General features: G+C 36.4%; 1 protein-coding gene across 2 annotated transcripts; it reads right to left on the bottom strand.

Moving 5' to 3' along the window:
- Positions 1 to 127: 127 nt before the first annotated feature.
- On the bottom strand, positions 128 to 11,083 carry depdc7a (DEP domain containing 7, paralog a). 2 transcript variants are annotated; one of them, XM_042774852.1, is made up of 9 exons: positions 10,785 to 11,083; positions 6,007 to 6,439; positions 4,451 to 4,581; positions 4,079 to 4,271; positions 2,676 to 2,896; positions 1,857 to 1,999; positions 1,289 to 1,414; positions 1,063 to 1,141; positions 128 to 761 (listed from the first exon to the last, which is right to left on the bottom strand). In XM_042774852.1, the coding sequence occupies exons 2-9, from the start codon at positions 6,429 to 6,431 to the stop codon at positions 547 to 549; spliced, it is 1,533 nt and encodes a 510-aa protein (XP_042630786.1). In that variant the 5' UTR covers positions 6,432 to 6,439; positions 10,785 to 11,083; the 3' UTR covers positions 128 to 546. The 2 variants fall into 2 exon arrangements, with proteins under 2 accessions (XP_042630786.1, XP_042630785.1); XM_042774851.1 differs by lacking the exon at positions 10,785 to 11,083 and adding an exon at positions 8,748 to 8,905.
- Between the last annotated feature and the right edge of the window lie 4,412 nt (positions 11,084 to 15,495).

A 15,495-nucleotide genomic window follows, 5' to 3' on the forward strand; every position in this document is an offset into this window, starting at 1 on the left:
AATAAATATATAAATAAAAATGTTGAATTTCATTGACTTGATTTGGGATCAAAAAATGGGAAATTTCAGTGTTACTTAATATATCTGAGACAACAGTTTTCATCAATATTTTGAATTAGTTTTTATAATTTGTTATTTTTATTGGGGAATTTATTGGATGTCTATATTTGCATTCCAAATGACATCCCTGTTACATAACAAAGAAAAGATTCATACGTAACAGGAAATGTTGGACGTCTTCAACCCTGATGATACTTGGAGAATATGTATTTTCAAGTTTATACTTCACAGTTTAGGTTAAAAATGTATAATGAATTACAAATGAGAGAAAAGCTATAATATATATAATACAATATATAAGTATTTGAATCGAGTTGTGGTCTGAGAACATGAATTGTGATAACTAAAAAAGTAAAATGCATTAATTGTCCAACAAATCTCATTCCCTCACAAGAGTAGTATTGAGTTTTTCTACAATATGTACATATTTACAACATACAAAATACTTTTTACATATTATACAGTACAATATTAAACGAAGGTTCTTTAAATATAAACATTGGATATTCTGTTGCCAAAATATTGCACGAATATTTCAGGATGTCCTCTGTAGAACTGTCCGAGCAGACGGCGCTTCTCTTTCAGAGAGAGCTTGGAGTTCTCGTGAATAGTCTTCAGTAACGTCCACAGCTCTTCTCTGGTAGTTTTCTGAACTGTTTCCAGGTAATCTTTTCCAGTCAGACGCCGACAGTACGTTGTTCCTAAGAGAGGGAAGATTTGATCCATTATTAGCAGTTTAACTTACAAATTTGGCTCACAAACATCTACTATGATAAGATTGCAATGATGCTTTAAAATAATTTAAAGGCATTAGTATACATGAACTAACAATGAGATTAAACATCTATTAATCTCAGTTAATGTCATCACATTATTAAAATCAAACGTTGTATCTGTTATTATTATTTAACGGACCTGAACAATATTATTTTCACTATTTTTCACAACAAAAAAAAAAAGTACCCGGCATGAAAAAAGCTTCTCATATATTTGTAGTTGTACCTGTGATGAGATCCGGATCTGTTCCTTTGATGATGCTGGCCAGTTTATCACTTACAAGTTTGTGCAATGTGACGGGAATCTAGGGGAAAAGATGCTGTCAGATCACTGAAACACACATTTATGAAAGAACAGTGAAGTAGTGTATATTGTACAGTGTATGTCTGGTTGTATTTGGTCACACACACACTGTGGTGTTTTTAGAGGCCGGTCTGAGCTGCTGACTCACTTTGAAGAGGTCGTGGTGTTTGTCCGTCATGAAAAGAACCAGAAGATCCACCTTCCCCTTGGCTAGTTTAGTCCCATACACAATAGCACTGGAGAACGCCCTCTTCACTGCCATTCTGTTCTCTATCTACAGAACAGAACAAACAAACAGCTTGTCATGTTCCTGTAGGGATGAAGGAATGGTATTTATGTAGGTGTAATAAATGATTATCAGGCAAAAGCAGAAAAGAGGCTGTTGTTTAATTCGGCGGCTTTTTCAGAAGCATGGCAACTGCGACGCTCACTTTAGTTTCGGTTTTTAACAATGACACTTTTGTGTGATCGAAACACTGTCGTACTGTGCACTGATCTGATTTCGCAGTGAACATACTGGAAGTTCCACACCACTGTATCATTTTTTCCATATTTTTAACTTGATTTCTAAATGATGACGTTCATCTGTGTCTTTCAGAAACTAAATCAGAGTGCTCTTATTTATTCCTCAACCACATCAACACCTCATTTCCTCCATTTTACAAGTACATCAGCATAAAAACACACTCAAACCGTATTATTCGGATTATCCGTACCTCTTTGTGTAGTTTGATCTCCTGAGGGCTGGCGGCGAGGGCCATAAAGCGCAGCAGCCTGCGGAGCTCCTCTCTACTGCGAGAATCCTGCAGCTTCAGACAGAGCTGAAGAGACTCCAGAGCCTGCTCCTGCTTCCCGTTCACTGCACACACGCAGAAGAATATAACAAAGTGATTTCTGACAGATCTTCAGCAACATTCCAGTAGCGTGTAGTACATTGCTAGGGTGTTATGGATGGTTGCTAAGTGGTCTCTAAGGTACTGCTATTGGTTTCCAGCAACTAGATTTGATGCTGCTGCACAAACATTTTGAAAAGAACCCCCTTTACATTTGTTTAGAACTACTTTGGACTGTTTTCACGGGTAAACAGTGCTTGATCTGTGCATATTTCTCTCCTGATTCAGATGAGACAACTTCTTCACTGCGGAAAGCAACTTTTTATAATTAATTTATTTTTTTTTTATTTTTTTTTTTTAAAAACTGTGATTTTTTTGTTTTATGTTGTTTTGTGGTGTTGTGTGTTATTGTTGTGATTTTTTTATGATGTTTTTGCTCTCTTTTTGTGGGGGCCCATTCACTGCAGAGCATCCACTGCTGAGCGAGTGCCAATGCTAAATTTCTCCAAATCTGATTTGATGAAGTAACAAACTCATCTACATCTTGGATGGCCTCAGGGTGAGTACATTTTCATTTTTGGGTGAACTATTTTTAAATCCTATTCCTATTCAAGTGGGTCAAAACGCACTCTTACGTTCAACTAACTGCATTTAATATAAATTTAAGCTACAATACCAACATATACCGGACTGATCTCTTACCAAGCAGCTCGGAGACGCCTGAGTGGATGTCAAAGACGTGGTTGCTGAGCAGCGGTGGGAAGTCCGGCTGGCCGTAGTGCTGAACGAGGGCTCCGTAGAGGAGCTGCTTGTACTGGGACGTCTCCTCCGCACACCTGGCCAGTCCTCGGCTCACCTCCACCACCAGCTGATCAGGAAGAAACTCCAGACAGTCCACAGCCGCTGACAACCAGCTGTCTGCTCTGTTAACGAGATGAAAAAGGAAAAAAAATGACGGAAAGATACACTGCATCAATTAAAAGCACAGCCATCTAAAAACACACAACACATAAAAGGCAAGGAGAAAATCAATAAATGAAAAGATATAAGATAACTAAGAGATTTTATTCATCATAAAGTGTGTGTTAGAGGATAAAAGGGAGTTTTCTGAACATGAGTGGGAGAAAACCACATGCCCCATGGTTTGGGTTTAAACAGAACTGTTACATAATGACCAGCTGACCCTCATCTGGACACAATATAGTTCAGATCACTGTGCATTTAAACTAAAAAATGACAAAATGTTAATAAAATAGTGCAACATATCCATCTTTTAAACCATGTCTTTACCGAAGCACTTTATTAAATCTATGATTTACATTTTAGCACTGTCGGGACGGATTTCGCGGGAAATTGCATACATACGACATTTACCCGTGCGTGCCACGTCAAAGGAGCTTCAGTTGTGAACATTGGAAAACATTAATACCAAAAAAAGTGTCAAATTTCTGAAACTGTATAATGATCTGCTAAATGTTACGTAATTTTGATTTACTTACTTTTTGATTTTTATCTATTTATTTTTTGTCTTACTATATTATTTCTGTATCCATATTGTCATCTAATTTTGTATTTAATTGTTGAAGTTAATTGTTTATACTTTATTTATTTATATATTTTTTTATAAAAAAAAAAAACTTTTATAATAGTTATCAAAAAAAAAGAATAAAAAAAAGAAGAATTTTTATTTGTAATTTTTATGTAAGAAAGAGAAAGAGAAGCTGACCATGAATCATTTAAAAGGCAAACCTCTGTTTGTTTAATCATTTGTAAAAACCACAAAACTGATATTTATTTGTCCATCTGCTCTGATAATGTCATGATTCATGCGTACACACAATTTTTATTTTTTAACCACTAGGAGGCTACAGGATATACTTTACATTTCCCGTTGATTCCACTAAATGTTTGAGATTATTTCAACATTTATGGAGAAGGATTTTATTTTTATTTTAAACAGCACTTTTTGCAACTCTATATATTTCCTGCATAAATTGTACAAGTCTAGTTTTGTCATTTATTGCAACCCCTAAAACACCCCAGAATAAAAAGGAGAGGAGTTAAACAAATAGAGATGGAGCATGATACGTAAATAATCAGCATACTGAGCCTCGCTGAAGGCCTTGAGGATCTCACGGTCCAGGTAGCTGCTGGTGTAGAGGAGGTCTGGGTCACTGTCCATGCTGTGGAGGGACGGGCGAGGGCTCTCTTGGCCCTCCAGCAGGCTCTCCAGAAGCGGCAGCTCGATCAGCTGCAAGAGTCTTAGTACCGTCTGCTGCCGCCATATTTCATCCATCACTGACACAGACATGACACACGTCAGCTTTAATACTTTCAAAAATCCAATAGATTTTGGCAATTTATTTTAGTAATAAATAATAAAATCATTTTTGACAGTCAAACAGTCAAAAAACATATTTCAAATTGATTTTCATGACATTAGACCAAGCATGCATTTATTTCCAAAGGAAGCATACACTTTTGCGATAACCCCAGATTCATCATCTGTGGTGTGATGGTTGTGTTCATGTTCAGATTTCCCAAAACATCCTCCAGAGATTTATCTGTTTTGACAGGTGAGTTGTTTGAATACACAGAATCTTCTTTCCTGAAGACAATAATCAGACATTAGGAATGAAAATATCATTATGTCCAATCTATGAAGAACCAGCTGAACAAGTTTCATGCATTCGGTAACACTTTAGTACAGGGACCAATTCTCACGATTACTTAGTTGCTTCTTAGCATGCATATTATTAAAATATTGGCACGTATTCTGCTTGACCATATTCTACATCCCTAATCCTACCTAAATTTAACAACAACCTTATTAACTATTAATAAGCAGCAAATTATGAGTTTATTGAGGAAAAAGTTGAGGTTAATGGTTTGTTAATAGTGTGAATTTGCATGCCTTCTTGTAGGAATCAGCAAATAAGGCCCTTTAGTCCATGATTTACTGTGATGTTGACATTTCATGGGCATTTATAGAGGATTGGCTTTTAATAGCAACCTCAGTCGATATGAGGTATTTCAAAGTACAAAATCTCAAAGGAAAAACAATTCCGAGAAAATACCAAGCATTCTGTAAGATCTCTATGAAACTAAAAACAAGTAAATGATTAGCTAGTTCTGCAAGGTTTTACCAACACGTATATCTTTGTATTGTAGGTGACCTACTGGAAATGGAAACACAATGCACTATTCTCCATGTTTTCCCCATAGTTTGTTATTTGTGACACTGAAATCTTTTTTAAGGATTTGTTCTGCCAAAAATGAACTTTCTGTTAAAATGTGACAGAATTATTTTTTTAATCCAATTAAATGGCAGTGAATAGGAAATTATTTCAATCTTCAAAAAGGGTGCAAAAGTACTGTAAAGCATCATAAAAAATAGTCAATATGATTTGTGCACTATAATCCAAGTGTTCAGATGTCAAGAATCAAGTTAATCAATCAGTCAAGTTACTTTCTGAAGTTCTTCGCTAAAACTTTTGACTTTATACATAAGAGTTCATGAGGAAAGTAGTGATGCACAGTCAAATCTTTTCAGTCATCAAGAATTCAAATGATCAAGTTCATAAAACCAGTCTGAATGATCCGTTCACAGACCAGACTAATCTGATTTTGTGGTAGAAGTTAGGACGATTATCAGTGTATAACAACTTTTGGTCCGATTTTGGTCCGTTCTTAAATTTGAAAAATATCTTCAAAAAACACTTGGAATTGTATGTGGACCACAATTTTTATGACTTTTATTCTGTTTTGCCTCCTTTTAGAAGCTTGAAAGCCTCATTCCCTGTTCACTGTGGTTGCATGGAAAAGAGCAGCCAGCACAGTCTTCAAAATTTCTCCTTTTGTGTTTCACAGATGAAATAAGGTCCTACAGGTCTGAAATGACATTCGTTCCTTTCCGGCCAGTCTTTTAGAGAAAACCTTAGGAAAAGGTCTACAAGCCTACAAGTTATACACTGTACAGTTTCACTGAGTGAAGGTGATTTGAGGCGGGAAAACAGCGTTGTGAGATACCTACCTTTTGTAGGGCGGACTGTACGTGTTCCTCTGTATGCTGAGAGACTGGTATCCACTCTCAATGGTCTCTGAGCTTGATGCGCTTGGGGTCGGCCTGTTTAGAAACCTGTACAGACTACAGCTGCTGTCCTCAAACTTGGCTTGCCTCTTTTCTTTCCCAAACACCTTAGTGTCCACCGCCTCAAAGACTCTGGCCTCCATGAGGGCCTGGCAGAGGCGGACTGCTTTGGAACGAGGCACCTCGGCGTCTCCGCAGAACTTGCTCTGAATGATGTGAGCCAGAACCACGTCCACGGCCTCGGAGCCCAAAAAGCAGTCATGGTAGATTTTTAAATTGTGGCGTCTCCTTTTCACCTCCACCTGCATCTGAAGGTTGTTGATGATGTTCGTCCAGATGTACGTGGCTCGGAATGGCTTTCCAGCCATCCCTGTCTCTGTCGAGAGATGGACTGGATGAGAAACGCCAGAATAATGATCTCAGCCTCCATTCTTGTGTTTCTGATTTCCCACACATTCAATAAATCTATAGCTTTTGACTGAAAGGAGATGCATTTAATACGTTTAGTCAGGCTTTAAAAACTGTGGAATAAAATTACACACAGACTTTGGCGCTGCCCGTTATTAATACTGGAATAAGTCTAAAAAAGGAAGCATCTTCAGACTTTTGAAACTGGACCGATAGGTTTCAGCTTACCCATTTTTAATTTCAGCTCTCTATCATTATGATCAACTCGACAGTTGTAGAACATGACGTTTCCCATGTTTTGCTCTCAAGGGTGTAACGCTGGACTAAAGAAAGCTTTTACAGATCCTACTTCCAACACAAAGAGCATCTGCTGCCAAGATCAATACCTCATAAGCCTTATAAATGACACCAGGGGACAGGTTGATCTTTTCTCGCAAGAAGTGTTTCCTGCTGAATTTTATGTGCAGCCCAAGGTAATGATGAAGGTCTAAATGATCCGTCAGGGATCTGGATATTTACTAGGGGTGGCTATCACCCCTCGCACACACGCCTAGTCTTCAGTGAAGGCTCTGCATCAAGTGGACAACAGCTGGCTGCGATATAAATGATTCTCTCTAGACTCGGCGGTTTCGAGAGTTTTCCTGGGCAGTCTGGGATGCAGCGAACTGCAGATTAATGCTAGTTGTGTGAAAGTACATTTTAGCATATTTTTAAAATGAGTACTTATTACGTAAATAAACTAGAATATAATTTAATTTGCAATTAAAATTAAAATGTATAATAGCTTAAATCTGTATTTAGTCGAACATAAGCTTTTTTGAGGCACTTAAGTCTTTATATGTAATTTCATTATTATAGTTGAAATATGGTTAACGTGAACTGCCGAATGTACTGACAAGCATTTATGATCAACTAAAATATGCTTTAATGTAATTTCTACTGAAGCTTGTATGTTGTTTTTAAATATATTTGTAATCATAGCGATGAAGCTCTAATTTTGTGCCTTTAAAATATATTAACTTAACTCAATGTAATATCAAATAACACAGTATACTTAAAAAACATCAATTACTTTCTAATTACATGTGCTTTAGTACGTTAGTTGGCACATCAAATTAACTGTATTTAAATCATGACAAAAAAAATATTACAAAGCACTTTTTAAAAGTGTACTCTCTTTAAGTACCTTTAAGTGGCATTATATTTCATTAACACTATATTATTTACACGTAGTTTGCAACTAGTTCTTTTTCACAAGGGTGAGTATCAACTGTTTTCATAAGTAACAGGCAAATGAGCAAATCTGGAAGCTAAATAACAAATTCAGTTTCTCTCCAACTGGCTGGATTTGACTAAGCTCATCAGATTCATCCCTCCATCTGATAAACTAGTTGATAGGAAAACTTCCTTGTTATGTTCACATCATGTAGGCTTTAGTTCATTTGCATGCCACTGGACGAAAACTGTATTAGTACTTGATGTGATTTCGGTGTTAACAATTTAAAATCATATATTGCTTATAAAAGTAACTGAACCTTACAAACAAATATAATGCTGGTACATTACAGGTATGGAATGATACCTTAGTACTTAGTTTAAATAAAATGTTTGGTTCATTTGTTAGTTTGCATGAATAATACCACATTTAGTACCCAATTAGAATCCAGTATGTGCACAACATCCATTAGAGGAGTCACCATGGTGTTTTTCCCCATGGACAGCATCTGCTGGGATTCACTGCTCTCCTGATGGCCAGCACACACTGATGTGTTTGCCCAACACTCAGATAAATAACCCCAGAGGGAGAGCACCTCATGATGACACATCTACGCCAGGATATCAGTATATGACAAAGAAACATGATGAAAATCAATAAGCACAAAATCTGCTCATTTGGATTCTTACTGTATAAGAACTCTCTAGTTTGACAAGCACAGACACACCAAACGCTTCTAACCTCTGGCTACTGTAAACCCAAAACCGCAAAACCTCTTTAAACGAATGCCACAATTCACTTTAGTATTTAGACTGCATCAGAAATACATGAGTTTACCAATTAAAGAGAACAATTACAAAAAGTAAAGACAAAACCATAATAATTTCAGACATAAAAATGCAATAATATGCATATTTTAATGTTATTTTAGCTATTTAGCACTAACAATTTAAAATCGAAACAGCCTGTTAACAGCATTCAAACTGCTAATGTTTAATTTAACCCACAATTATTAAACCAAATACATTTAAAACAGCCGGTCGTACACGCAGAAACCTACCTGGAGGTCTATGCATGCAGTTCAGGTTAAAGCCGGATGTCTCGATGCTGTATTATTGATGTAAAGCATCTCGCTTTAGTCTCGCGCTGTAAGTATCTGATGTTCACACTCACTCACAGTCGCGCGCTCTGAACTCATCTACGCTGTGCACGAACCCGCGCGCTCTCGCAGCCTCGCCGTGACGTCACGAGGGCAGTCGACAGCTCGTTAGCATTAGAATGATTTCATTTACACTAAAACAGACACCGAAAATGGCCAATGATAAACAAGTACCACTAAATGTAATTAATGCCGTTATAAGAACAGCAGATAACTTATTTTGGCCTTTCATGGTTTTAGAGATATTGACAATTAAGGGCTACAAGAAATTTCCATTGCAGCCATAGTTCCCACCAATATATATATATATATTAAAAAAATATATATATTTTTAAAACTGCATTCGCAGACAATATAATATTAATGAAATAAAAACACTTAAGTGTAGCCTGCTAAGAGATACTTTTATTACTTTCTTAACACCTTTAAACAGAACACTGTCAATTAATACTCAAATTAAAAGTTTGACTGTACATTTTAAATAATTTTAAAAATGTGATATTTCATTTAAAGTTTATATACTATTTTTATTTGCATATAGAATTTGCATATTGTTTATAATTTATCTTTTTTTTTTTTTCACAAGAGAATAACCAAAACTGTCACAATAAATAAATAAATACATTTTTAAACAAAATGACAGATTTGATGAGATTCCACATTTGTTTATTATGATTAACAGCCTGACCCAGAACTCTTAAAAATGTATTAGTTAAAACTAAAAAATAAAACTAAATAAAATAAATAATCATCAACTAGTCTGCAAGTATAGGTGCAAGCTTGATCATCAGCCTCTGGAAGTCAAATCAAACTCTATATAAAAGTCTTATGCCACTATAGAAAAAAATGCTGATGCTTATCAAAATCTTAAACAATGAAAACTATATTTGTCTCAGCATCTCAACTGGTTGAACAGGAAAAAGTCTGATAACTGAGAAATAAACACAGCTCTCACAACATGGTGTGTGGTTTTCAATGACATTCAGTTCTTAGAAAAGTTGACTTGAAACACTGAAAGGGTTTCAAGTTCAAAGAATTTAGTCTGACTAGGATTTAAGGTACTTAGAATTATTAACAGACTGTGGCTAATAAGAGTTGAGAAAACTGCGATTTGATATGCAAACATTTAATGCATCACTGCATGTGGCCTCTGCGTACTAAGAAACCAACAGGTATAAACTCTTTTAAGCCGTTCTTGATAGTGTGCATTTGCATGTCCTACTTCAGCCACCATGCAAATCACTGCAAATGACATCCCCATTAAAAACTTCAGATGGATGTTATGATCTTTAAGTGACATCTTATCTTTCTAAACTTTGATTGGAATAATGCGAATAGAGCTGAATCCAGCAGGATTTGGTAACAACAGTTTGAGAACAGTAAGGCTGTTGAGCATGCAATTGACAAAGTTCATAAAAGTGAGATTTTGGTACAACATTCAGAGATTTTGAAGTATTAAGCTCATCAACAATGACGGGTATCTAACCCAGAGTTTAGTCCTGACCATCAGAGGAAGAGTCAGTTTGGACTGTATTATTAGTGTGTAAGTGTCAGTGTTGAGATAACAGCTAAACAATGTAAAGAAACTAGTCAGACGGGGGAGGAATGGGACTTATCTAGATGCTTTGTCAGAGCTTCCAGGCCAAAGGATTGTAAGACAAAATTTGCCTCTCAATGCTAGCTTTAACACTCTTCAGGGGGTCTCATTCACTCCTTTTTCCCAAGTCATTAGCCCTTTTACTGTCCCCTCGGCCACGGAGCACTTTTGCATTCCAATACACACAAACACTCTGATTCAAACAGTATGTGTCAGTCAAACATCCACAATCTTCCATATATCTCCATGAGTTTAACACTAAAATTTTCAAGGTTTAGATACTACAGAAAGCTATATGGTGGTACTACTTGTATAAGAAGAGGGTTAGAAAATGTACTTACCCAGTCAGAACAATAGATGATGAAAAGTTTCCAGGGCTGACCTCATGCAAAATGCATTCAATTAAAATACGCTCTTCTTAAAAGTTACGCTCCCAACCACTACAAACACATGTGTGTCATCAGAACTGGTTCTGCTACTTCTGCGTCCTCGTCATGAATGGTGATGTCGTGGTCACAGGTTAAAGCATTTTCTCTGCTCCGAATCAACACATTCTTACAGCTCAGGGTTAAATCATGCTGCAGGAGAACCTGTCGACAAGGTCACAGTACCTGGTTGTTGTTCCGGATTTCTTATCAAGGACCCAGAGCCACCTTCCCTTCCACTAAACTTCCCATATGAAGTCTTTATGTAGGGTGCTTTATCACCTGGGCTTTATGGAAACACATGGGGTGTGATAAGCAATGGCATGTTAAAGGGATAATTAATGATGTTTCGTTGTCACGTTTATTGGTCTGGTCATATTTCACACATCACTGCACAGGTATGTCTTCAGGAATGTTTGAATATCTTTTAACAATTAAGATTTTTTTTGCACTAGACATGATATGACATTTGATATGACTGATATTTTTTGGACAAATAAGCCCCTCCCCAAATTCTCACTTTTTTAATTTTTTTTAATAATAAAATTAAATAAAAAAATACATTTAAAAATCTGTACTAATTGAATCACATAATATATACTGTATATATAATCTTAAATACAGTGGCATTATTGCTACTGTAAAAGGATTTAACAGGTTTTTATGTGATCGATAAGCAGACAGATGGATGGATGGATAGGACGATATGGTAACACTTTATTTTAATGTGTCCTTTTTACACGTAACATGTACTTACTATAATAATAACAATTAATTATGCATAATTACATGCAAGTAACCCTAAGCCAAACCCTAACCATATATTAAGTACATGTAGTTAATTAATATTACTCAGTACTTAAATGTATAATTACACTGTAACAAGGACACCTTAAAATAAAGTGTAACCAAAGATATACAGACAGAAAAATAGACAGACAGACAGACAGACAGTAGACAGACAGACAGACAGACAGACAGACAGACAGATAGATAGATAGATAGATAGATAGATAGATAGATAGATAGATAGATAGATAGATAGATAGATAGATAGATAGATAGATAGGCTTTTATTAGACTTTTAAACACTGACTTGGTAAGATCTAATCTTGTTATAACAAAGCCATTTAGGCTCTTAAGGTTCTTGTTTGTTGTACCGAGTATCTTCAGGATGGATGGTTAGAGGGTGGATTGTATCAGTTGTCCCCAAAAATTAATTCCAGTCTCAGTGAAACCAGAACATTGACCGGTGTGAAAGAGTCCTCTCAGCTCTGCTCCCACACGACCCCAGCAGCACGTTCCTATCCATATTCATGTGTCTCAGCTTTAGGGCAGACGTTTGGGACTGGACAAACATCCAGTTCTCCTAGCAATATGCAGCCTGGAATCTACTAATGCCCCTCACTAGATTCAACTGTACAGTGGCTTCCTTCATGATGGGCCATTTGTAGACATTAGCGTCTTTGTTTTCAGCCACAGAGATGTTCGATTTTGCGCCATTGTGTCTCACAACAATCATATTTTATTCAACAGTCCACTGACCAGCCGTATTGAAGTCACACAGTGTCTGAATAGTTTTTCCATGAGACAACTAGAGAACAGCAAGGGCACCCTTATGAAAAAGAAGTGTACTTAATTGTACTGAATGTGCACTTGTAGTGTACTTAGAATCTTAAAAACTTGAACATAATATTATATTATTATAATATAATATAATATTAATATTATAATATTATTGGGGCAGTTGTGGCCTAATGGTTAGAGAGTCGGACTTGTAAGTAACCCGAAGGTCTGCTGTGTGTGTGCACTTGGATGGGTTAAATGCAGAGTACAAATTCTGACTATGGGACAACATACTCTGCCACACGTCACGTCACTTTCACTTGAAGTAAATGTCACTTAAAGAGAGACACTTTCATGACTGTTTCTTAAACAAAAGTACATTTTAAAAAGTGCACTTTAATAATGTCAAAATAAAAGCTTCAAAGTACATTTAAAATAGTTGTTTTAATAATCTTTCATGCTTTAATAAAAAAATTACATTTATGTTTAAATACATTACATACAAGTTTAAAAAATACAGTATTTTTTAGTTTACGCCTTATCAGTACATTTGTATCAGTATCAGACTTTTTTTTTTTTTTGATGAAGTCAAATAGCTTCGAAATAGATGAGTTTTCAGCTGTCGCTTGAAAATTTTCAGGGATTCCACATTCCGGATAGGGTTGGGAAGATCATTCCACCAGCCAGGAATGGTGAACGAGAATGTTCTGGAAAGTGATTTTGAGCCTCTCTGTGATGGTACCATGAGGCGTTGCTCACTAGCGGATCTCAGACTTCTGGAGGGGATGTAGATTCGTAAGAGTGAGTGGAAGTAGGCGGGTGCTGAGCCTGTAGCTGTTCTATATGCAAGCATCAATGTCTTGAACTTGATGAGAGCCGTAACTGGTAGCCAATGCAAGGAGATTAAGAGAGGTGTAACATGGGCTCTTTTGGGCTCATTGTGGACCTTTTTTCATGCTGCATTCTGAATCATTTGTAGAGGTTTGATTGTGCTTGATGGATGTCCAGCCAGAAGAGCATTGCAGTAGTCCAGCCTAGATATGACAAGGGCCTGGACAAGAAGTTGTGCAGCATGCTCCGTTAGAAAGGGCCTGATCTTTCTGATGTTGTGCAATGCAAACCTGCAAGATCGAGCAGTCTTTGCAATGTGGTCTTTGAAGGTCAGCTGGTCATCAAAGGTTATACCAAAATTTCTGACTGAAGTTGATGGGGTAATTGCAGAAGAACCTAGCTGGTATCATCTGGTTGAAATGAAAGCTAGAGCTGTGTGTCATCAGCATAGCAATGGTAGGAGAAGCCGTGTGCCTGTATGATAGGACCCAGTGATGTTGTGTATGTGGAGAAGAGGAGGGGTCCAAGAACTGATCCCTGAGGAACTCCAGTGACCAGTTGATGTGCTTTGGATACCTCCCCTCCCCAAGCCACCCTGAAAGACCTACCAGTGATATAGGATTCAAACCAGCGAAGTGGAATCCCTGTGATACCCAGTGATGAGAGGGCAGACAAGAGGATCTGATGATTAACAGTGTCAAAAGCAGCAGATAGATCCAGCAGAATAAGTACTGATGATTTGGAATCAACTTTTGCAATCCGCAGGGCTTCTGTGACTGACAGTAGCGCAGTCTCAGTTGAATGCCCACTCCTGAAACCAGACTGGTTAGCGTCCAGTTTCTGGATACTGTTCTGCAAGAGAAACAATGATATCTGGTCAAAAACAACTCTTTCGAGGGTTTTCGCTATGAATGGAAGGAGAGAGACAAGTCTGTAGCTATCTGTAAGTGTTTAATGTAGGTTTTAAAGTATATTATTTGCTAAAGTGTACTTCTTTTTCACAAGAGCATAGAAACTGTTTAGATTTTGATTGTATTCCTGTAGAGCACATGCATACAACACACATATTTAATATAATTATTTTAATAATTAATCTGATTAATTATTAAGACTCAAAGTTTCATTTTATTTGAATTTAGTTTGAATTAAATGGCATTTTGATTACTAGATATAATCATTCCCTTTTGTAATGAAGCAACATGTCTAAAAAAAAAAAGGTTTGGCATATTGTTTTCTAATGATGCATCAGATATCATACTGTATGTGATGTTCTTGATTTGGTTGCTCTAAATTCTCAGACCACACAGACAATGCACTTCACAGTTCATCAGGTTAAGTTGTGTAAAGACAGGCTAAAGATTAACCAGCCTCTCCTAGTGGAGCTATGTGAGTATGCTGAGTGATAAATCACTGGTCACATCTTAGAAATCTGCAGCATCATAGAATATGACTTCCTGTTTGAGGCTCATGTGGCAGAAACACTTTCACTGCCACTGCCAGAGAGTCCTCCTGTTTTAATCCACACAACTGCTTGATGCGTTTGATAAGGTCAAGTGATACTGTAGCCGAGTACTATCATTTTCAAATGTTTTTCTTGTTATGATTCCCCGTTATCTAACATACACCGTCAGACTTTGTTTTGCCTACGTCAAGAACCCCTGTGACGGGGTTTCGCTAATAGCAGGGAACTGATAGCAGTGCGCTGATAGCAGGGAAATCTAAAGTTGACTCAAACGTTCAGACAAAACAATGCTCAGTAGCAATAAAAGCACACACGTTAATTTAAAGGGATATTTCGTATCAAAATAAACATGCTGTCGTCATTTACTCACCCTCATGCAATTTTCAAACCTGTACGACTTTCTTTCATCTGCTGCAGAACACAAAAAAATATATTTTCAAGAATGTTGGTTACCAAATAGTTTTGATTGGACAAAAACACTGAGATATTTTACAAAATAGCCTATATATATATATATATATATATATATATATATATATATATATATATATATATATATATATATATATATATATATATATTAGGGCTGTCAAATGATTAATCACGATTAATCACATCCAAAATAAAAGTTTTGTTTACATAATATATGTGTGTATACTGTGTATATTTATTATGTATATATAAAAACACACACATGCATGTATATATTTAAGAAGAATATGTTATGTTTATATATTAAATATATTTATATATAATATAAAATATAAG

This window comes from Cyprinus carpio, chromosome A18 (genome assembly GCF_018340385.1).
Source record: "Cyprinus carpio isolate SPL01 chromosome A18, ASM1834038v1, whole genome shotgun sequence".
NCBI lineage: Eukaryota > Metazoa > Chordata > Actinopteri > Cypriniformes > Cyprinidae > Cyprinus > Cyprinus carpio.

What these genes read in the sequence shown, in the direction of transcription:
- depdc7a (XM_042774851.1), bottom strand. An exon ending in TCTGGGGTTATCGCAAAAGT is followed by an intron (nt 4,272 to 4,450) that starts GTATGCTTCCTT and finishes TGTCTGTGTCAG; the next exon opens with TGATGGATGAAATATGGCGG. An exon ending in AGATCAAACTACACAAAGAG is followed by an intron (nt 1,415 to 1,856) that starts GTACGGATAATC and finishes TCTGTTCTGTAG; the next exon opens with ATAGAGAACAGAATGGCAGT.